Genomic DNA, 23,909 nt, shown 5'->3' on the forward strand with positions numbered 1-23,909 from the left:
TTATTGGTTTTTCCATAACAAAGAACAACCCAACACCTTCACCAACACTAACCCAAACACCTCCCACCACAACTATAACTAAACAAATACAAACACACCAACGATTCTTCTTCTTATTTACATACAAAAAAAAATTCTTGGTTGAATCATTACTGTTGACTTCCCCTGCTTTCTCTCCTTCGGCTTCAATTCCAAATTTTACTTTAATAACTTCACATCTCTAAAATTAAATTCATTTAAAAATTCAAAACTAAACATTCTTCTTAAAATCTTATTTTTTAGTTCATAATAATATATCACTTCTTAACTTAAATAAAATCTAGTCACATTATAACTTCATAATAATTAATAACAAAGCTTCATATCTTAACATATTATTTCTTAGATCAAATCATATCAGACGTCTTCTTTCCCTTAAACTGCTGCTAATAAAGAAAAATTTAAATATCCCTTCTCTAGTTCAGAGACTTAAAATCTTTACACACCGGCTTCAGGGTACCATAATAGACCATCTTGTCTTTACCCTTAATACAATTCATCCTATCCCGCTTCTAACCATTTTCCTTCTGCGTCTTATGCCGGAGCCACTCCTCAAATTGTCCTCTTTTCTTATAAGTCCACAGATCCAGACAAAGTTCACAACAATCCTTGCATAGAGCATCAGGGTACACAGTTCATCACCTTCCAGCTTCTCCGGTTCAATATTCCATTCTTCTTTTATTTGTAGACTTAATAATTTTTTCCCCATCACTCCCGAGCTCTCACCCCAGAAGTTGGATATAAAAAACCTCCTCGTCCTGGGTCTGCCACCCCCGCAGGACTTTTCTTCTTTCCGGAGTTGCCAAGCCATTTTACTCTGTTCTTCAATAATCCCCTTCAGCTCTTTGCCAAGGCTCTCTTCCATTGCAGCCATGTCCTGAAAAGTCTCCTCTGTGGGATATACCTTTTCTGTCATATCCCGATTCAACAAAACCAGTTTCTGGTTAGGCAGTTCCAGCCTCAACAAAATGATCCTTTGCTCATCAGTCAATCCAGAGTCCAAAACTAGCTCAAAAACGAAACCCAACATGGTAGAATTGGGCATAGGGTATCAAATTTCAGTGTTTCCCATCTTAGTCACAGTGTTTTTCCACTCAATTCCCAACCTCCGCAGCCATTTTCCCTGGAGTCAGGGCGAAAAGATTACAAGCTAACCATTTTAAAAAGAGATATTTGTCACTGTCTCGTTCCCCGGAAGGGGATCTAAACCATCTCACTTATCCAAAGTCAAAACATTGTATCCATCACTGTAGCAGCCGTTACTATCAAAGCAGTTATTTTCTTTTACACCGAGGGGGGAAAGACAGGCTTCCTTTTCATTGTCTCTCCCGGAGCTCTAAATGCCAAAAGTAAATCCGATCGAGTACTCACGACCACCGGGCTTCCTCTTTTTTCCCTTTGCAGGTAGAACGATGTCGCTCACCGCGAGCGGCGGCCGCCGCTTCGACGGCCCGGTTGGGGCATATCCCCTATAGCCCGGCTCCGTGGTCCCTTCACCCCCACTCCCCCTTTACAGGGGGAACGAGGGAAGGGTTCGGAGCCTTAATGGGCTCGCCGGGGTGCCCGAGGCGCGGGGCGCTCTTCCCACGCCTCACCGGAGCCCCGCTTTGCGGTAGCGGGGCTCCAACCCCCGGGCCGGCCTGGGTCGCCTCGCTGCCGAGGCAACCCACGACCGCCCGCGATGGCGTCCTCGCCGGAAGTCGTTTTATTGTATTTTTTAATATTTTGTTGGAAGCCACCTAGAGTGGCTGGGGAAACCCAGCCAGATGGGTGGGGTATAAATATTATTATTATTATTATTATTATTATTATTATTATTATTATTATTATCATCATCATCATCATCATCATCATCATCATCTCCAGTGCCTATACTATAGAGACATTCCTATTAGCCTCATCTCCCCACTATTTCATAAGTACCCAGGGTGCACAGGACAATTTTGTACCTCCCTGCTGCTGTAAGATACCAACCCTGCTACAACGTACAACGTTGCCAGATTCTGCAAAGCAGCGTTCAAAATTCGTCAGGTGGTGACCTGTGCCACAAACTAGATTTAGAGTGTTCTCTAAACTGATAGTTGTAGTCTTTTATATACTAATTTTTTATGCTCTTCCATATCCATTTAATGTTCCTACCCCTTCTTTTAGTTTCTTTTATGTCTTTTAGATTTACCTTCTGTTTTAATACTTTTTAGCTTTCCAGAACGTTTTACAGATTCTAAATGATTGTACCCCACCCTACTTATGCAATGCCCGTAATAAAGATTTGATTGATTAAAGTGGTATAATGCAGCTTTAAATGTATATTGCAGATGGGGGGCCTTGCTACGTACAAAGCTACTCAGTGATGATCCGTTCAGGTTGAGATGGAGGGAAGCAAAGCTCCGTGGGCACAACAGTTAAACCATGGAGGGAGGAATCCATAACTCTCCAAATGTTGGACTACCATGTACATTATCCCTGTTCATTGGCCATGCTGGCTGGGGCTGCTGGGTATTGGAGTCCCAACAATACCTGAAGGGCACCCCATTGGTTACTCCTGCATCTAATGGTGTGGAAGGTAACACCCACATAGTTAAAAGTTGGAGGGCAGGTGTGTGCATGAAGAATTGTTTGCAGTTTGGAACAGACTCTGAAAGAGAGGGAAGAGTCATGAGAAGGGTGTAGTCTTGGTGGATATTTATTTGGGGCTGTGGATCTTCTGGCTATAGGAGTAGCCTACTGGCAGTCTACTTCCACTTATGCTGTGCTTGTTATTTGTAAATGAATAAAATATTACCCCAAAGATGAATGTAACTCTCTAGGGCAAAGGAAACCAGATTCCAGAATTCATTGCCCCAGGAACTTCTTGCAACTAGGGTGTGCTCAACCAGGCCTGGCCCTGAGATATTTTGCCCCCTACCTGTAGATCTGGGTATCCTCTCTGCTACCACTGCAGTGCCTGAGCTGCTGCCAGAACTATCACCACTACTGTACCTTCACCTGCGTGGCTGCCACAATGCAGCCGCAGGGGCGTAGCTGCAGCGGTGAAGGCAACGAGGCTGTGTTGGTGGTTTGGACCAGGCCTAGGCAAACTCGCCCCCCCCCCGATGTTTTGGGACTACAACTCCCATCACCCCTAGCTAACAGGACCAGTGGTCAGGTATGATGGGAATTGTAGTCCCAAAACACCTGGAGGGCTGAGTTTGCCTATGCCTGGTCTGGACAAATCCCCAGCAGGGCTGGCAGCGCAACAGCAGGAACAGGGCTCAGATCCGCCGCCTGAAGCAAATGGCTTCACCTTGCCTTATGCATAGGCCACCCCTGTGCTCAACAGCAGCAATATAATTCAGCTCTTACTGCTCCTAGGTATATTCATAATCACACTGTCAGTCGTTGATATATTACAAGGCACAATTAGAATGCAATTTGAGCTTCAGGTGCTTATGGAATGTAACCAAAAATGTACACATTAACCTGAGCACTTTTTAAGCAAGGAAGCTGGAGACAGAAAAGATAACCCAGAAGGGGAACTGGCAGTGCACCCCCTGAAAGCACCTGGATTATTATTTTTTAAAGGTTTAGGTGCTTTCTGAAGATCTGGAGACTCTGACCCAAGGGGATATAATTTGTCCTTTTGGATGTGTGATTTGCCTCTTGCAGATTTGGCCATTTGAAGATCACAGTTGGGCAATGTTTCGGACATCCGCCTGTGTTTTATGGGATCCAAGGAAGCTCTTTTGCCCAATTTCCACAGCAACTTGGCAAGACCCCTGACCCTATTAGCTGGAAGGTGGGGCTTGCTTGCATTACTGTCTGGGGTAAGACTTGTCTCTGTCAGAGTTGAGACAGCACTGCTGCACGTTCTCCACTCCTGGCACCTTGCTAAAGGCAGTTTGACTTGTGAAGCCGGTGAGTACCATTCTAATATAGTTATTGCAAAAATACACCTATATGGTGGAGATGCCGGTATATGTGACTTCTGGAGACTCCTTCCTCGAGCCACTCTACGCAATGTAGATTATGGCTGCAATCTTTTCAGGCTGCCCTTAGGCATCTGGTCGTCCACTATGAGAACACAATACTGGACTGTATACGCCTGTGGTCTGATCCAGCAGAATCGTCTTACCTTCTTATGCTCAGATGCATCTTTTTATTTAGATATTCCAGGGGGGGGGGAGATGTTTCAGAGCTTAGCCTGTCACACATTCAGCACTTAGTGGTTAAAAAAGAAAAGAAAGGAAGTGTTAAATGTACCAAAATTCGGGAAGGAGGCAAAAATTGTGAGCAGGAACGGGTGATAATTCCCCCCCCAAACTTCACATTTGCTTTGCATCGCATTTCATTTACTGAAAAAACATGCAAAGTGAAACACAGCTGTCCTTAAATGTTCTCACTGCTCTGTATTTTGCAGTGCAAGCAATGGGTGCAAAAAATGCATATATTCAGGTAGAATTAAAATGCATGTATTTTGTAATTGTTGTATATTGGAAATAAATAAAGATTTGTTTGTTTGTTTGTTTGTTTTAAAGAAATGAACAAACCTGTCCCTCCCCAAGGGCTGCTTTTGATTCTATTAACAGGGAGTAACTGCGTCTTTAAATTTCTGAATGCAAATGTAATGAGTACTAGAGAGCATGAGAAAAAAAATAAACTGTGCTTCCCACATTATTTGAGGGATAATTGCACGTTTATTGCATGTGTAATTATATGCAAAGATCCCCAAGACAGCTGTTTTCCTTATAGAGTCTTGGCACCCAAAGCTGCTTTTCCAGTGTCAGGGTTGAAGTTCCAGGATTGTACAAGCTTAGACTCTTCTGAGGGCTTCCCAAGAAACCACACAGGAAGAATCTCTTGCCTTTGCGCTGCGGATTAATTTGTTCTCTGCACTTTAGTTTACAGGCTAATGCAAGGATGGCAGCCAAAAGCAAGCAGGTAATGCAGAACGGAACCCCTAAGGTAAGTGCGTGGGCAGAAATCAAGACGGAGAAACTTGTTCCCTAAAGTAACAGGATTTATGACGGCTCAATGCATTTTGAAACACAGGCTCCTCCTTCAGAAGCGACCTTGAACTTTCAAAGTCTGCAGAATGATTGAAGCGGCTTGCACAAATGTTGCTGCTGGCCTCACACCGTGACAAAGCTCCAGTCACATGTGGGGCAATTGTTCCTAAACTGCCCTTGCAGGGTTTGCTCCCCTCAACCTTCATTCATTCAGTTTACCGTATTGGCCTGAATATAAGCCGCACCCAAATATAAGCTGCACCTTTAAAATTGGAGGGGGGGGAGAAAAAGAAAAAGAAAAAATACCCGAATATAAGCTGCTCCCTTCCTCACTGCTCCTGGCTGCATACTGGGCAGGGGGCAGGGAGCCGTGCTGTGTTGCTGACGGTTTTTCCCCTTCCTTGCTCTCTCCCTTCCCGGCCTTGGGGGAGAGGACAGGGGACTATGCATGGGGCGGTTGCCCTCTGGCACTGTTTGCCCCGCACCCCTGGCTGCATACTGTAAGATTGTGAATATAAGCCGCACTTTAACTTTTCACGGTTGGAATTTGGGGGGGGGGGAGTGAGGCTTATATTCAGGCCAATACGGTATTTACCGTACTGCCTTTCCTCCGAGGAACTCAAGGCCAGCGTATATGGCTGCTTCACAACCACCCTGCGAGGTAGGCCAGGGTGAGTGTGTGAGGAATTGAACCTGGATCCTTCCCAGTCTTAGTCCCTTACCTTCCTTCCCCAACAGGGAAATAATAACGCATTGCAGAGGGTCTTGCACCTACCGGTGGTCAATTCAGCATGCAGCAACCTCCAGAAGGCGTATTCCGTCACCAAAGAAGCTCATCCCCTGATGGCGTCAGTGTGTGGGGCTTATGAGCGAGGCCTCCAGAATGCCAGCTCCATAGCTGCATTGAGCGTGAAGCCTGTGGTAAAGAAGCTGGAACCTCAACGTAAGTCAAGAGTGGGGGTTCTTTGGCCTGGGGGGCAAATGTGGCCCTCAAGGCATCTCTATCTGGCCCCCGGAACTCTCCCTCAGCCACACACCCAGCTTTGCACCCTGACGCTTCTTGCCTGGCTGTGATTTGGCCTTGAATGTTTCTAACACCTCATGTTTGGTTGGGTAGAGGATGGAGAGGAGTGTATGACTGGGCGTAGAAACTAGCCCTATTGTACAAAGCTGAAATTTACATTCACATCGACACCCATTTTTGCTTCCGGCCTTTTCCACCACCAGCATGCGGCCCTCGGAAGGTTACCCTGGAGGGAATTTGGCCCTCAGGCAGAAAAGTGTTCCCCACCCCTGATGTACTGTAAATGCTGTATTGTTTGAGGGCTGGAATTGACACAAAGGAAACAAGTGCATTTTTTTTTTTAAATTCCTGGCCTGAATTGGCCCCATACACTCTCAGGCAGATACTGGGACCACAAAATCCTGTGTGGGTTCACCGTTCCATGACAAGGCCAGGGAAAGGAAAATATGGCACCATGACAGAAACCGACAGGAATGGCAGTTGAATTCAGCTTCCACAGTGGTGAGGGAGTGGCTTCCTCCACTGTAACTAAGGGCAGCAGGTCCACAAATTTTACTGCCTGGGTCAGAGCAGCAGTGATACACATGTGCGCAGACAAACATCTGCTCAAATCAAGGTGCATAAGTTTCAGCTAAGTTTCCTTTGAGGGAAAATGTCCCACAGGCACCTCTCCACATGTCTGACACTAAAACACACACACACACACACACACACGATAAATGAAATAAACATTTCTCTCCTTCCATGACTCCCAAAATCAGCAGCCCGAGCCATTCGCCTCTCTGTACCTAATGATAGGGCCAGCTCTGTCAGCTCAGCTATAATTGAAATGCTTTGGGGGGAAATGTGTCATGGAAGGTCAGGCAGCAGAACAGAAGGATTGTGTTTTTCACTCCCTTCTTTTCATTATAAAATTAGATCTTCCCCTGCCACCTTGCTTTATATATGAACCAGTAAAACACATGGTAAGGCAAAGATGGCTTCTCTGCCACATGTTTCTTATATACAGTGCATATATATATATATAGGTACCCTCATTTTGACTCAATAAAATCACCATTTTATTGTTCAAATCAGGGAAAATAAATACAATAAATGGACAAAAGTACAGGAACAAAGATTCACAAAATGTTTAGGGGTATGCATACCTCTGCGTCCCCCCCAGAAAAAAGCACTTCTTATATAGCTCCGAGGATGTGGAGGGAAGACCCAGGGAGTGAGGAATTGTGTGCAGGGTCCCCATCCCGCCACAACACACACACACACACACACACACACACACACACCTGGCTAGCGCTTTTGACTTTAACATGCAAGTATGGGATATAACAATTATACCCAGGCACCCGGGTCAAACAAATGTCTCCTGTTCACAGTATACAGCAGAGCCTCCAAGTGTTCTTATTTTCCTGGGACGTCCCTGATTTAGAGAAGCTATCCCAGTTTCTGATTTGATCCTCGGATGTCCCACTTTTTCTTAGGACGTCCCTATTTTCATTGGAGAAATGTTGAAGGCTATGGAGTTATTCAACTCCCGAGCCGTCTCAAGCATAGCTGTCAACCCTCCCTGCTGTTCCCCACTGCTATATACCAGTACATAGCTGTCAACCCTCCCACAAAAAAAGGGAAAGGTTGACAGCTATGGTCAAGGCAATCCTGTAAAGAGAAGGTATTTTAAAATGTTTAAAGTTTTTTTCACGTTTTTATATATCTTGGGAGCTGCCCAGAGTAGCTGGGGCAAGCCAGTAAGATGTGTGGGGTAGAAACAGTAAAATTATCTTTATGGAATGGGATGTCCCTATATTCATTGGAGAAATGTTAGAGAGTATGATGCAGAGATGGAGAATTTGGATGTTGGACTCAGAATTTGGCTTGTGTGGAGATCGTTAATTATCTCCTGCCATCAAAGGTACACTGGTGAAGTGTGTGTTGTGCATGGACTGACTGAATCAACCAATTTACAGCAGGCTCCTTCTCCCCTGGCTCTTCCCTAGAACTGTGTTAGTATCTGAATGCTCTTTGATTCAGTTGCAGCAGCCAACATCCTGACTTGTCGAGGTCTGGACCATTTGGAGCAGAAGATTCCTGCCCTCAACCAGCCAGTGGAGAAAGTAAGTTTTGAGACTGCTTTGTTTGATGAGCCCTAAAGACTAGGTAAAAATGTAGAAAGCCAGCTCATTCTAATGTTGTTAAGATACACCTCTTTGCCCAGCCTTTGGCAGTTAAGATATTTCGTTATGCAGGACCCACTTCTTCTTTTGCCAAATAGTTTTTATTCGTTCTCCAAATTTTAACCAATCAATACCAAATTACATCAAATTTACTACATTTTTTCCCCAAATGAGATGACTTCCCGTTCTTCTTCCTAGATGTGTCCCTACTCCCCCTATTTACTGCTTTTTCCCATTTTTGTTTGTTTGTTTATACTTTTCAAGTGTATACATTTCATTAATTTTATACATTTCACTAACTTTACAATCATTTTGACATTTCAAAACTTGACTTCCCCCCCTTTCTGCAGTTCCTTAAATTTGTTTTTAATATCTTCTGCATATCCAAAATAACTTAATTTACTCATTTATTCATCTTCTTTAAATATATACTCTTATAAAACTGCAGGTTATTACAATAATCCTGCCATTTTTTATCTGTTTATAATTTATCTGTAAATATTCAATAAACAATTTCCATTCTTTTGTATATATAAAAAATGTTATCTTGATTTCTTCTTATTCCGGTAAGTTTTTGTATCCATTCTTCCTTTGCTGGGACTTCTGCTTCTTTCCATTTGGGGGCAAGTAACATTCTTGCCTCCTGCCCACCTAGCAGTTCGAAAGCACGTCAAAGTGCAAGTAGATAAATAGGTACCGCTCTGGCGGGAAGGTAAACAGCATTTCCGTGCGCTGCTCTGCTTCGCCAGAAGCGGCTTTGTCATGCTGGCTACATGACCCGGAAGCTGTACACCAGCTCCCTTGGCCAGTAACGTGAGATGAGTGCTGCAACCCCAGAGTCTTGCCACTGTAATTGCATACATGAATAAGTTTCTATACATTATAGGTATTTCTGTCCCTATAATTTCCTATTTACTGCTTTATAATTCCTTTTGAATTATGGTGCTGGAGGAGACTCTTGAGAGGCCCATGGACTGCAAAAAGATCAAACTTATCCATCCTTAAAGAAATCAGCCCTGAGTGCTCACTGGAAGGACAGATCCTGAAGTTGAGGCTCCAGTACTTTGGCCACCTCATGAGAAGAGAAGACTCCCTAGAAAAGGCCCTGATGTTGGGAAAGATGGAGCGCACAAGGAGAAGGGGACGACAGAGGATGAGATGGTTGGACAGTGTTCTCGAAGCGACTAGCATGAGTTTGGCCAAACTGCGGGAGGCAGTGAAAGATAGGCGTGCCTGGAGTGCTCTGGTCCATGGGGTCATGAAGAGTCGGACATGACTGAACAACAACACAATTCCAATTCACATTTCAGCCCTCATATCTCACCTTGAATTTTCACATTTTCCAATTTAATTCTTTCTACTTCTCCCTCAGCTGTCTAGTCTACTTGTATACTTAGCAATATCTGATTCCCTCATACAGCAAAAGCAAAAACAAATGAGGTCTCCCGGCTCCTTGCCTCTCCCCCGTAAATCCTTACTTGTCATTTCTGTACTAATTCTCTCTTTGTTTTCATCTTGCATGTGTGTAGATCTGGGACGCACTTCTTTAGTTGAATCTATTCTGTTGTGTTTTGGCCATTATAAGAGTTTTGTGTTTTACCTTTATAACTGTAATAGTTTTATTTCATTTCATAACAGTGTACATTATGTTGTTGTAACTTGCCTTGGAGCATTATAGTGACAGACAGGTAAGCACCCTTTTAAATAAGTAAAATAATAATCTTCTTCTCTGTCATCTCCTTCCGCTTTAGGTTACATCTGATCTGAAGGACTCCATCGTAACTTACATGCAAAGTGCTATGCGCTCAGTTATGCACACCTTGGACCGAGTCATGGGACTGGGTGCCAAAAGCTGCAAGCAGCCCAAGAGTAGCATAAGGGACGCAGCAGAGTATGCCAGGACCAGTCGAGTGAGCCAGCTGGCTGAAGCTGGAGTAGATGCAGCCATTGACAAACTGGAGAAGCTCGTGGATTTCTTCCTACCAAAAACCGAGCATGAGTCAGGTTAGTTAGTACAGGGACTGACTTTGGTAATCTTTCATAATATATCACTCTGTACCAGGCCAAAATTTGAGATCTTCTCAATTAGAGATCTTCTCAGTCTTGCAACCCCGTCGGCTTGACGCTCTGTGTGGGGAAACTGTCTACACCTCTCTAAATCCAGCGCTGCTTAGTACCATTACAGTGGTACCTCTGGTTACAAACTTAATTCGTTCCAGAAGTCCGTTCTTAACCTGAAACTGTTCTTAACCTGGGGTACCACTTTAGCTAATGGGGCCTCCCGCTGCCACCACGCCGCCAGTGCGTGATTTCTGTTCTCATCCTGAGGTAAAGTTCTTAACCCGAGGTACTACTTCCGGGTTAGCGGAGTCTGTAACCCGAGGTGTTTGTAACCCGAGGTACCACTGGTACCTGATTTTGTGGATGGGTCGTAGGGTTGCTCTATTTTGAAGAGCAAAAAAGAGGACGCATTTGCCAACTTCTACTTTTAACTATGGGTCGCTAGGATGATTCTCATTTTACATGCCCCTGAAAAAGAGGAGGTGTACTAGAAAAAAGCGGACATGTGGCAACCCTAGCTGGTGTTAGGTCGCAGATATGCCAAAAGAGGACAAAGCAGCCCTGTTGTTGCAAAAACGGAGGTGGTGAATTTGTGGTGGATTGTCCAGCTATCTTCCCCAATGTTACCAATCCCCAAATAAAAACAAAGAAAACTGATTTCTACTGTTAAGAAAGTTCACCTAGCTTGCAACGACTTTCACTAGGGGTTCAGGCAGGGCTCTCTCCCAGCCCTACCTGTAGATGTCAGGGATTGAACCGGAGACCTTCTGCGTGCAAAGCAGATGCTCTTATCAAAGGGCTACAGCCCTTTCCTACTATGTATTGCATATGGGAATTCAGTAATTTCCACAAGGTGGCACTGGAGGTGCTTCTGTTTCCAGTACTCTGGGGGTACTTCATGGAACTATTTGGATTCAAACCACAGTTAATTATTTATTTTTAACAGAAACTCATATTGCTTAACATGTCCCATCTGAAATTAATAATTAAAAAAACTGAGGTAAAATGGCCATTCAGACAGAGAATTGTTAGCTGAAATTACAAGCACCATTTTTTTTCCTGCTTAGCAGCAAGTCATTAAGACTGGGTTAAACCCTTAAACTAATTAAAAACTGGGAGTTGTATCCAGTGTTATCACTTGGATGATGGAAGGGTCTTTGATCTAGTGGAACCTTCTATCAGCAGAATGGAGAAGGCAGGCAATGTTGGCATATTCACCACCCCCAATCACCCCGCTTTCCTCCAACTTGCTCCAGAGAGGAGGAGTTTACCCTTCAGGGCATCATTGGAGTTGGCATACTTCTGTAGAGGGGAGGGTGAATCGGGAAAAATAGCTGCCCTCCCTGTTCCACTGATGGAACCCTCCACAGAATCAAAGGAACCTTTCTGCCAGTACAAGGACATCATTGGTTTCAAGACAATCCCTTATAAATGGACACCCCAAAAAAGACATTCATGATTAACCAGCAGCATGTTATCTAAAATATTAATTATTTTTAACATGAGTTGTGTCAGGGAACTGCCTCCTGGCCTGCTGAGGGGAATGGAGGGTCCGTTAGCATACAGAGAGCCCCGATGCCAATTGAGCAGCCACACCTCTTCCAGCCCGAAGAGCAGCCACACCTCCAGTGGGGAGGAAGGGGAAGGGGCCAGCCGGGAGAGGAGAGGGCTTGGGGGTGCTGCAAAGAGCCTCGCTCGGCTGGTCAGGTGTTTCCAGCACCCCAATTGCGCAGAGGGGTGAAACGCAAGGAGGGTAGGAGGAGATTTGGGGTGCCAAAACCCTTATGCTGGGGAAGGGGCCACTCCCAGATTCTGCCAGCGACTGAGTCAGACATGCTTTTTGTAGCTCTGCACTGTAAATAGTTTGCACAATAAAACTGCAAAAGACTGTTTGGGCTCTTGCTCCGTTACTCATGAAGCACCATCACGCGAACCTTACAAGTTGTTTTTAAAACTGTGGGTGACAGTAAGGGTGCGGAATAAATTTGATCCCATTCACATTTAATGGTGAACCTACCTAAATTCACACTTTCTGAAACAATACTCTGGTGCTCTGCCACAACAAATCCACTTTTGACAACACCCAACAAGACTTTTTGCAGTAAGGAAAGCGACTGGAAAATGCACAAAAAAGTGTGAGATAAACAATTGGTTGACGGAAAGATGTAGAACTTCCAAACAAACAAATAAAGATGGATGCTCAATAAAGAACGGACATGTTCTAACCTCCATGGAAGCTTTGTGCAATAAACAGGTTTTCCAAAGGGAGCCAGGGGGGAATGAGAGTGTATGTCCGATGCCAGTTTTTATGTGAACTGCCCTAAAAAGCTGGGGGGATTAATGAATGGGTAAGATTATGCAGATGTCATTCATTGATCAGTTACAGGTGCCATAGTCGAAACAAAATAGAAAATTCTTTTCAGTTGCACCTTAGAGACCAACTGTGTTTGTTCTTGGTATGAGCTTTCGTGTGCATGCACACTTCTTCAGATACTTCTTCAGATATTCATTGATCAGTTCATTAAAACTTAGTTTGATGGATTGGTAAACTATGCAACCTTATGCACGTCTATCTTCAATTCTTTCAAGTTCAATAGGACTTATTCCCAGGAAAGCGTGTGTAGGATTGCAGCCTAAAAATTTCTTTAACCTTACTTTAAAACTCACCTTTGACAGCTACTGTGGAAGTGTAAGGTGTAGCTTATACTCACACCAAACTGTCTTGCCATTCTATTTAATTTTTGAGAAGGCAGGCCTGAGTCAGCTACTTGAAAGAAAATTGAAGCAGAAAGAGGAGAGATGATCTTACTTATATTTATAAAGATGGAACTAAAAAGAGAATGTGAGTCTGCTACTCATCAGCTGCCTATAACCTGGCCTGTTTATTAGTAGGTAAAGGTAAAGAACCCCTGGACGGTTAAGTCCAGTCAAAGGTTGCTATGGGGTGTGGCGCTCATCTTGTTTCAGGCCGAGGGAGCTGGCGTTTGTCCACAGACAGCTTTCTGGGTCATGTGGCCAGCATGACTAAACCGCTTCTGGCACCACGGAAGACCATGACGGAAACCGGAGTGCATGGAAACGCCATTTACCTTCCTGCCACAGCGGTACCTATTTATCTACTTGCACTGGTGTGCTTTCGAACTGCTAGGTTGGCATGAGCTGGGACCGAGCAACGGGAGCTCACCATCTCGGGGTTTCGAACCGCCAACCTTCTGATCGGCAAGCCCAAGAGGCTCAGTGGTTTAGACCACAGCGCCACCTGGGTCCCCGTTTATTAGTAGGGATGCTCTGATATCTTAGAAAGTGCAGAGGCATTTAACCTCTTTGTCTAATATCTTTGTCTAATATCCTCTCTTGCTCCTTGATTGCATGTATTTTCTCATCTCCCCACATTTTTCTTCTCTAGGGCCCAAGCCTCCAGGGAGGTGTGAGTCAAGCACCTTTGGAAGAATAAAATCCTTAGCTGCTACTGCTTTCCACCGTGCATACAAAAAGACCACCCAAAACATTCAGCACGTAAGAGACAAAGGGCAGGATTTGGCAACATGTATCCCAGGTCTGGTAAGTGTCTCTGCCTGGAATTCTCTTGGCTAAAATGAGTGTGGCTGTTGTACCAAGTACTGGATTAGCACGTAAAAGTTTAATTTAGGGCTTAGCATGTAATAGTTTAATTTAGGGCTTAACTAAACATTAATTTTCTATTTTAAGCATCACTCATAATAACTCTCCCCATGGCTCCCACTGTTCTAGGACCGTTTGAATTCCCTGCCCAAAATCAAATGAGCCATCGTCAGGACACAGTTGTAAAAATCGTAATGCCTTTGTTTCTTTCGACCATATTTCCTTCTCGATTCTTAATGCTGTCACTGTGCTCATGAGGACTGGAAACTAAAAAAATAAAGTAAACAAACAAGAAGTAAACAGAAATGCCACGAAGCCCATCTGGTGCATGTAATGTGTGGAACTTTAAGCACTCAGAACTACTTCTTCTTCTTCTTCTTCTTCTTCTTCTTCTTCTTCTTCTTCTTCTTCTTCTTCTTCTTCTTCCACTGCTCTTCATCCTAGTATCACAGGGTGGTTTACAATATCAGAATACAAAAATATGCAACATAATAACAAACAAAAACAATAACCCGTCCACACACAGTTCAAAAAGTCATAGTTTCGTCCTTGGTCTCTTTTGGAGATGCTTACTGTCAATAGTGACATCAGGAGATTCCGAGGGCCTGATAGAGAGGCCTGAGGACCCTGGGCCTTAGGTTCTCCACCCTTGCTCTAACCATTACACTACACTATTGGCCTGCATAGAGAACCTACGTTCCTAAGTAAGCCAATTCCTAACTCTGTTCCTAATTTATTTTTAGGATTATATAATAGTTTCCTGTGTTTCCTTTTAGTGTGGGGTTCTGATCTCTGGTAAAGACTTTATCTCCGGGCACTAGGTTCACAAATGAAGATGAAAAGGCTGGTTTATTTTTAACTGGCTCTGTATTGATTCATGACTTTGATTAACATCCTCCCTAAAGCCATGAACTCTCCCTGGTGGAGTCATGGGAGCACGGGAGGAGGAGGAGGAAGACACGCAAATTATCCCCCTTGGTACCTCCTTTCCAACATCCTGTTGAGTTTGTGCCTGGGAACCATCACATAGCTACTTCCCCTCCCAAGACCTTCTTTCCCCCTACTCCCCATGTATATCTCCCAAGGATTGGGTCCTCCTGGCTCCAGTCCCAATATAGAGAGATGTCTTGGGTGCCCAAGATTAAGTAGAACATGTTGTGGTTCCCTTGAGCTGGGATTTGCATGTGCAGCTTCTGGAGGAAGCTACTAAGCACTCTTAAGAGTCTTTTCACTCTTGAGAGCTAGTGTGGTGTAGTAGTATAGGGTGTTGGACTAGGACTGCAGAGAGGGAAACCCGGGTTCAAATTGCCCCTCTGCCACACTCAGTTGATGGGCTTAGGCAGTGGTTTTTTTTCTTAAAAAAAAAAAAGTTTACCAAAATGGTGCTCTCATTTTGACTCAAGAAAACCACCATTTTATAGTTCAAATTGGGAAAAATAAATACAGCAAATGGACAAAAGTACAAAGAACATACATTACCTCATATTACACAGCTGCCAGCTCGCAGTAACTTCCACATTGGCATGTACATTAAATGTATTTTAATGTATTTTAATGTTTGGTGGAAACCGCCCAGAGTGGCTGGGGAGACCCAGCCAGATGGGCGGGGTACAAATAAATTATTATTATTATTATTATTATTATTATTATTATTATTATTATTATTATTATTAGGTTGTGTGCACTAACATCTTCCCGATTCCTCCGCTTGCTGTTGGTGTCCGTCGCCAGATGTCGTCCTTTCAAAAACCATGAATTTACATACACTTGAAGGCTTAAACAAACTCAAAGGAGGGCCTACCAGTTTTATAAACATTTAAGTTGGCTACAGGGTTCAAATGCAATGAAGCTCTTGTTGGAGTCAGTATTAAATTCATCTGAGAGAAGCCACGTTCACACTCACTTGTTGAAATTGGGATGTTCTTGATTGCGTCTAAAAGAGGCATAAGAGATGGTGGAATCTTCTTTTCTGAAAAGTACTCTCGAAAACCCCTTAGAAAGTCCAAATCTGTTGCACCAGTTCATTATTTCTGTTTCACCAAAGGTTAAAGGAGGATTATCTGGCCAAGTTTTACAATCCAACACAGGGTAGCAACGGAATGGATGATTCACCGTGCTAGAGGAGAAACTAATTTTTTTAACATTTTTAGTTTCTTGTTTAGGGGTATGCGTAGCCCTGCGTACCCCCAGAAAAAAAAATCGCTGGAATTAGGTAATTTGCTATCTCTTAGCCTAATCTACTTTACAAGGTTGATGAGAAGATAAAGTAGAGCGGCCACATGACCTGCTTTACAGAGGACACTCCTCTGTTTGAAGGTCTGGATATTTTTAGGAGTCTTCTGTTTGAAGGGCTGCCCAAGCTAAACTGGGTTAAAAAATAAAGAAATCTAAGAAGGGAGAGCAGGAGGGATCTTGAAGTTCACAAAAACATTGGTCACCTGGGTGCAAGTTTTCCCCATTAAGGTGAGGTGTATTGTATTCCTACATAAGATACAGTACTTAACCACCAACCTTTTCCTGTAGCATGAGTCATACTGGGAGGTGGGGAAGAACTCCTTTTAGCTGCTCTGGTGGGGTAGTGAAATGTATAAAGGGGAATAATGTGTAGCAAATTACTTTATTCATGGAAAGTGTTCATTATGAGTACATAAAAAGCTTTCAAATATAAAAATAACTTCATATTCAATTTATACATTTCTGACGCTAACAATTTATAGACAGTTGAAACACAGAGAGACACCTGATCTTGATGATGGGGTTCTAGATGCTTGAATGAGGCATGTCTGCCAGCCAGGGATAGCTCAGCTGGTAGAGCATGAGACTAAGTCTCAGGGTCATGGGTTTGAGTCTCACGTTTGGGCAAGTTTCCTTCATTGAAGAGGGTTGGATTAAATGACCCTTGTGGTCCCTTCCAACTCTACAATTCTATGATTCTATGATTTCTGCACTTACACCAATACATAGAAATCACTGACCCTTTGAAATTTGTACTTTGATGTGCCCAAAGTGACAAAAAAAATCATTTCTCACCCACGTTCAATTAATTTTAATCCGCATGCCTTATTTGGACCTGGAAACGCATAGACCCTTCACCATCTCCTTCTGTGCAGGTTGTCTTGGCCCGGCAGAGCTCAAAGAAGGTCCTGAAGATCATCATTGGTGTTCAGAGTGCAGAAACCGGCTGGCTAAGCAAGAAGGTTCAGAAGGTGCCAAAGAAAGAGGAAGAAACCAAGAAAGATGACACTGCGAGAAAGGTACAACTTTTGAAACCATTATTCTTGGACCATGTGTGTGGTGTGTGTGTAGAACATAGATCAGTGACAGAAACCATCCTTTGCACGCCGAAGGTCCCAGGTTCAATCCCTGCCATGTCCAGGTAGGCCTATAGGAAACTGCATAGAAAAATGTGTTTAAGATAAATTTGCACTAAAATGCTGATGAGTTTTCATGGGGGTTGTTTTTAAGCACAAAACGCTGCAGAAATGTGGTGGATTGAATTCAATGTTGGAAAAACGAGAAACTTAGAGAACGGAAATGAACAGATCCTTGCACCCTTGCGTAGAATAATTACTCCCCACCAAGACTATCATCTTGCTTTAAAAGAAAACCTCAGGAACAAAGAAAAGTAGTTTTTAGTTTTATGCAAAAGAGGAATAGCTTTCCAAATCTTTCAAACTCCCATGTTCACAGAGAAAACTTAAAATGATATCCACTGTTCTGCACTGGAGAAGCAGAGTTAGCTTTTTAGGAGATTAGCTTTGGCATGTAAATAAATGGTATTAACCTGTTGAATCCAGCTGTTTCGTGATTTGAGGTAGCTGGGCATTTTGCTTTTTCCCTCCATTGGATGCAACTGGGGGAGTCAAACCAGAGGCCAAATTTCCACAGGAAATTCATCCTCTATCCAAACAGCCAGGGGAAGGAAAAGGCGGGAGCTTTTTCCCAAGGGGGCATGGCATTAAAAAGCCAAGCACAGGGTCTTTGATTATATCAAAGACCCTGGAAATTCAGATGTTGTTACTATTATGACCTCTGTTCAGTAGTGGGGGCTTTCAGGAAAACTTTAAATTTACAATTTTTCCATTGTCCTAAATTGATGGAGCTCTGGTTTGACATGTTTACCCAGAGAAAATTGAATGTGCTACTGTGTATTGGGAGCAGAATGGTAGGGATGTGGGAGAAATGTGATTTTATTTTTGTTTGCATTTTAATGAAAAACTACCTAATTCACCCTTCTGCAAACCCAGTATGTGAGCTGACACACAGTTATGCTTTAAAATTTGTACTGCTCCGAATTCTGCAATTCAGTTTGCCAACCAACCAACATGTACAAAAATGCACATATTGAGGGGAAACATGTGTAAAAATGCATAGGTTAATGGAAACAGCATACAAGAATGCATCGTAGCAGGAAAAGATGCTTGAAAAAATGGTGCATATTACTCAAAACAGAATTAAGAAATGTGTATGTTAAGAGAAATTTGCACTAAAATGCTGGAGCATTTTCAAATTACTGCAGAAATCTAATATTGGGAAAATGTGAAACTGAGGGAAATTGAAATTGTCAGAATTGTCCATCCCTAGTGGGGGGAGGGATTCTGTGGGAGAGAAGCCATCACTCCCCCTAAAGCCTGTGAGATCACACCAGCCAGGGCAAAAGGTTGGTGAGGGGGATACTTTTATTTGTTGCACACCTGACCTGGTTCAGCCTTTTAAAAAAAAGTTTAAATCCTCATTGATACTAACTGGGTCCCGTTGACACTAGTTTTTCATCCTTTCTGGGGTTACAGTAGAGTTTGGGATCCATCAGATCCAAGATATTCTCAGATTCACACATGGCTCACCCTGCTTCTGGTCCTATTGCTCCACAACCTAGACCTAATAATGCTTAGCACCCTTAACAAACTACAGTTCCCAGGATTCTATGGAGAACTGGTGACCCGGAAACTACAACTAATCCAGTATGCAGCAGCTAGACTGGTGACTGGGAGTGGTCACCGAGACCACATAACACTGGTCCTGAAAGACCTACATTGGCTCCCAGTATGTTTCCGAGCACAATTCAAATTGTTGGTGCTGACCTTTAAAGCCCTAAACAGCCTCAGCCCAGTATACCTGAAGGAGCATCTCCACCCCCATCGTACAGCTCAGACACTGAAGTCCAGCTCTGAAAGCCTTCTGGTTGTTCCCTAACTGGGAGAAGTGAGGCTACAGAGAACCAGGCAGAGGACGGCCGCCTCAGTAGATGTCAAGCAAATAAACAACTATCTAACTTTTAGAAGACATCTGAAGGCAGCCCTGTTTAGGGAAGTTTTTAATGTTTGATGTTTTATTGTGTTTTTAATATTCTGTTGGGAGCCACCCAGAGTGGCTGGGGAGACCCAGCCAGATGGGTGGTGTATAAATAAATTATTATTATTATTATTATTATTATTATTATTATTATTATTATTATTATTATTATTATTATTATTATTATATTAAAGTGTTATGAAACCGCTACATCAGAATGGTGCTGATGTAGTCATGGGTACTCATACAGGAAAGTCGTGCTTGCTCAACCAAGATCCTTGGCTTTATTTTCTGCTTCTAGACAACAAAGCAAGTCGAGGCACAGAGCTTGGTGGGCAGTGTGTCTCAGAACCTGCAGACGTCATGCTTCTCCATCGCCTCAAGGGTGAAGGATGCCCCTGTTACTGTCTGGAATGCGGCTGGGCAGCTTCTGCAGGTCTCCCCACAGAGGGCCATGTCTGAGGCAGGGGACAAAGTGGACCTGTTGATAGATACCTTTCATAATATCACAAACAACCTGCTGGGAACATTCTCCTACTATGTACCTGTAAGTCACATCTCCCTCCTGAGGGATAAGAGGTGGAGTGGTGGGCATATTTGGAGTTCGGATCTGCATTAATTGGAATGGGGTGTGCTGCAGCTTGAATCTTCGTGAACCATTTGCCTGTGCACAAACTAGCTTGGCATTTGGAATGGAGAGGGGGGGATCCGATTCATTTCACATTTCAAGGGGGACCTACATCTAACTGGCATTTTCCCAAAACACAACCATCATTTGAAATTTGCAACCCTCCGAATGTTGCAGTGCAGCTCTCCAGCCAGGTAATAGGTACAAAAATGCAGATAAGTCCATCTATAGCATACAGCAATGACGTATATTATACGTACAAAAACATATCAGGGAAAATTGCTTTGCCAAAATGTGTATACTAGGCAAAATTGCGTACAAAAAATTGTCTTTGGGAGATATTTGTGCAAAAATGCTGATGAATTCTCATGAGGACTTCTGTTTGTTTAAAAAATGCAGACTGATGTGGGAATGTGGAGAACTGAATTGAAAGAACCGAGAAACTGAAATTGACATAGTCACCATTCTCTACCCATCTCTCTCACAAACACAAATACACACAGATACAGACTTGCTGGTTGCCTTAGGTCTTTTCCCTGTGTGCCCAGCTTTCCTGTGATTCTACCCTATGTGGATGTAAATACCACAACCACCTGGATGTAGCTCATTGAATGGGTCTTTCCCACACCGCTGACACCCTCCCTTAGGGCCAGGGACATACTGGGTAGAAAGGCACTGCTCATGCAGGTGCAATGGTCATGCACATGCATCACAATGCCAAAAGTTGAAGACTGTAGGATGTGGCCTATATCTGTGCAGGCTGCAGCCTTTGCAGAAATCTCTAAGGCAGCAGTGGGGAACCTGTAGCCCTACGTATCTTGTTGGATTCCAGTTCCCGTGGCCAGTGGTCTAGGATGATGGGAGCTGTAGTCCACCAAAATCTGGAGGGCCACACTTCCCCACTCCTGCTCAGAGGCCACACCTGTCAGTGGCATCAGTAGTGCGCCCCAGTATTGTGAGAATGTTTGTGCAAAGTTCTGTCGTGAGTGCTTGAGCCCACCCTGCAGAAACCAATCTCCAAAGGTTGAGTTGGGAGGAATTTTCTGAAAAATTATAGGGTCTGGGTTTACCCATCCAAAATTCACACCTCTCTCTCTTTCTCTCTCTCTTTCCATATCCACTCTCTCCCACCCCTGGTTTAGCTTCCAAAGATCTCGGCGAAACAAGAGGAGACTGCAAGCGTGCCCATAGCTAATTCTGAGTCAAGTCAAGACCAGGAAGGTACCCAGCCTGTGAGCCCAGATGATGAGGAGGAGGAGAGGGGGCTCGCGTATCAGCTCCTAGGAGTTCGGCGGTCTAGTCGAGGTCACCATCCCCTCTCCTTCCTCAATCTTGATGGGCCCCTTCCTCCTCAGCCAGCCCCCTCCCAACATCGGAGCGCAGCCTTTGAAGCTGAGTGTGCAGGATCCCGCAAATCTGCCTTCTCCCCTTACAAGGATTGGGCCGGCAGCAGGAGATTGAGCGAAGGGCTATGCCGCCCCAGTTCGCAGGTTGTGTACACCAGGGCTCATACAAGCCTCCACAGCACCACCTTCAAGAAAGACTAAGCCAATTAGAGGCCCAAACCCTCTGCTTAATATCTTGTTCAGTCTCTTGAGTCTACTGCCCTTGTTGGCTTTGCAAGCTGTTTAACAGGCACGTCCAACTCCCTAGAGACTGCAATCTACTCCCAGTATAAAACAACTGGCAGGAATCTACCCATTGTCACGGGGGGGGGGGGACCAAATTTGTTGACCTTTTTTTAGGGGAGTCCAGTCTTCAGTTCCATATTAGTTTGCAATTTTTCTTTTTTTAAAAAAAAAACACCTTGTGAAAATTAATCGGCATTTCAGTGCTAATTTTTCCTAACAAATGCATGATTTTTGCCTAATATTTTTGCCAAGGAATTTCCTCAAGTATAATGCATTTTTGTAAGATAATTTCACTAACATATGCATGTCTAGGTACACTTTACCCAAGCACATGCATTTTTTGAACGCTCTAATTGGCTGGAGAACAACACAGCAAAGTTTGCAGATGTTCATATCTCAAGGGACGGCTTAGTTTTGGCTCACGTGTTGTGAATAAGGCAGGTTCACCTTTAAATGCGAACTGAATTTAATTTCTCCCCATTCCTACCCTCTTGAGTTGGACGCCAAGTTTCATCAGCCCCAGCTAGTACAGTCAGTGGTCATGAATGATGAACATTGGAGGGCCACAGATTCCTCAGCCCTGCCAAATGGATTGACATGCTTAACATAATGCCTTTTTTGACCTTAAGAACCATAGCTAAAGACAACCTTCCTAACTTGGTTGGGCTACTTACATTCCCATTTGGGGCTTTAAAGAACGAATGGCAAATCTGTGATTTCCTCTTAGCTGACAGAAACATAGAACCGTAGAATTGTAGAGTTGGAAGGGACCACAAGGGTCATCTAGTTCAACCCCCTGCAATGCAGGGATATTTTGCCCAATGTGGGGCTCGAAGCTACAACCCTGAGATTAAGAGCCTCATTCTCTACCAGACTGAGCTATCCCTGGCCAGCAAACATGCCTCCTTTGAGCATCTAAAACCCCACCATCATGTGTCTGTGTGTTTTTAGTGTATGAATTGTTAGTGTCAGAAATGTATAATATGAACAGTTATTTTATATTGGGAAGCTTTTATCTACTTTCCATAAATAAAATAATTTGCTACACATTATTCCCTTTTAAGCATTTCACTACTCCATCAGAGCGGCTAAAAGGAGAGAGAGAGAGAGAGAGAGAGAGAGAGAGAGAGAGAGAGAGAGAGAGAATTTTCTGTTTTACAATTTAAAGTACTCATTTTTACATTCTTAAAATATCAATGACTTCCCTTCTTCTCTTTCCATGATTCATTTTACGTATCATAAATCCCTGCATATTTTACAGAAACTATACCATTCAGCATTCCATTATTACATCCATCATAACTTATTTACACTGTTGAATTTATCATAATGCTGCCAGCGTTTTCAGCTGTACACAGTTATTTCCCATGTATTCAATAAACGTTTTCCAATCTTCTCTAAACGTATGTTCTTCTTGTTCTCTTATTCTGTTCCACTGTCAAGCAGCTCTTATTGTCAGAAAGTTCTTCCTGATGTTTAGTCAGAATCTCCTTTCTTGTAACTTGGCCCAGGTCCTGTGCTCTGGAGCGGTGGCATAGAAAGGGAGTGTGGGGTATGTGGTCCACCCTGGGTGTCATCATTGAGCGGGGTAACAAAAAATAATTCCCTCACCCACCTCACGCCCCTTCCTATGCCACTGCAGGAGCACTCTCCCCTCGAGTGAATTCCAGAAACCAGAAGCATTGCTCCCTACGCCCCTGCCCGGCCCAGCCAGCTGGGCAGAGAGCGAGGCTCCCCCTGGAGACCAGGAGGAGCGGTGGGGATCTTCCTGCTAGGTTTCAGCCGCCTGGAAGGTTTTGAAGGCTTGATCGGGTTGAAATGTGCTGAGGCTGCTTGGGACAGGTTTCCATGAGGGCTGCTTTTCTGGTGTTGTCGAGGGCGGTGTGGGAGTGAGTTAATACTTTTTGCTGGGTCTGGGTTGCTCTGGGTTTTATGACTGCATGGTGGAAGCCACCTTTGGAGGCTCGTTGCCCTAAAAAGCAGCTTTTAAATCTTTGCAATAAGCCAGAAACCCACCATCCAGCTCCATTTCTTCCCCTCTCCATTCCTCTTGCCACCATCAGCATACATCCAGCCACAGTCCAGCCAGTGTGGTGTAGTGGTTAAGAGCGGTAGACTCGTAATCTGGTGAACTGGGTTCGCATCTCCGCTCCTCCACATGCAGCTGCTGGGTGACCTTGGGCTAGTCACACAGCCCCACTTGAAGTCTCTCAGCCCCACTCACCTCACAAGAGTGTTTGTTGTGGGGGAGGAAGGGAAAGGAGAATGTTAGCCGCTTTGAGACTCCTTCGGGTAGTGATAAAGCGGGATATCAAATCCAAACTCCTCCTCCTCCTCCTGTGGTAGGGAGCAAGAGCAATGGAGGGAGGGCTCAGGGAATTGAGGGGGAAGAGTTTGGAGATCCACACTTAGGTGAACATGGAGGCAGAGGTATAGCTGGGTGAGGCAGGGGTCACA

At 44.0% G+C, this 23,909-nt stretch overlaps 1 protein-coding gene across 1 annotated transcript; it reads left to right on the top strand.

Moving 5' to 3' along the window:
* Positions 1 to 3,814: 3,814 nt before the first annotated feature.
* Positions 3,815 to 22,504, top strand: PLIN1 (perilipin 1). The gene is made up of 9 exons (XM_033167766.1): positions 3,815 to 3,933; positions 4,917 to 4,980; positions 5,763 to 5,967; positions 8,077 to 8,159; positions 9,971 to 10,223; positions 13,687 to 13,841; positions 17,012 to 17,155; positions 19,495 to 19,740; positions 20,964 to 22,504. Exons 2-9 carry the CDS (start codon positions 4,936 to 4,938, stop codon positions 21,366 to 21,368), a joined length of 1,536 nt encoding a protein of 511 aa, XP_033023657.1. The 5' UTR covers positions 3,815 to 3,933; positions 4,917 to 4,935; the 3' UTR covers positions 21,369 to 22,504.
* Positions 22,505 to 23,909: the final 1,405 nt, after the last annotated feature.

This window comes from Lacerta agilis, chromosome 13 (genome assembly GCF_009819535.1).
Source record: "Lacerta agilis isolate rLacAgi1 chromosome 13, rLacAgi1.pri, whole genome shotgun sequence".
In the NCBI taxonomy this organism is placed as follows: domain Eukaryota; kingdom Metazoa; phylum Chordata; class Lepidosauria; order Squamata; family Lacertidae; genus Lacerta; species Lacerta agilis.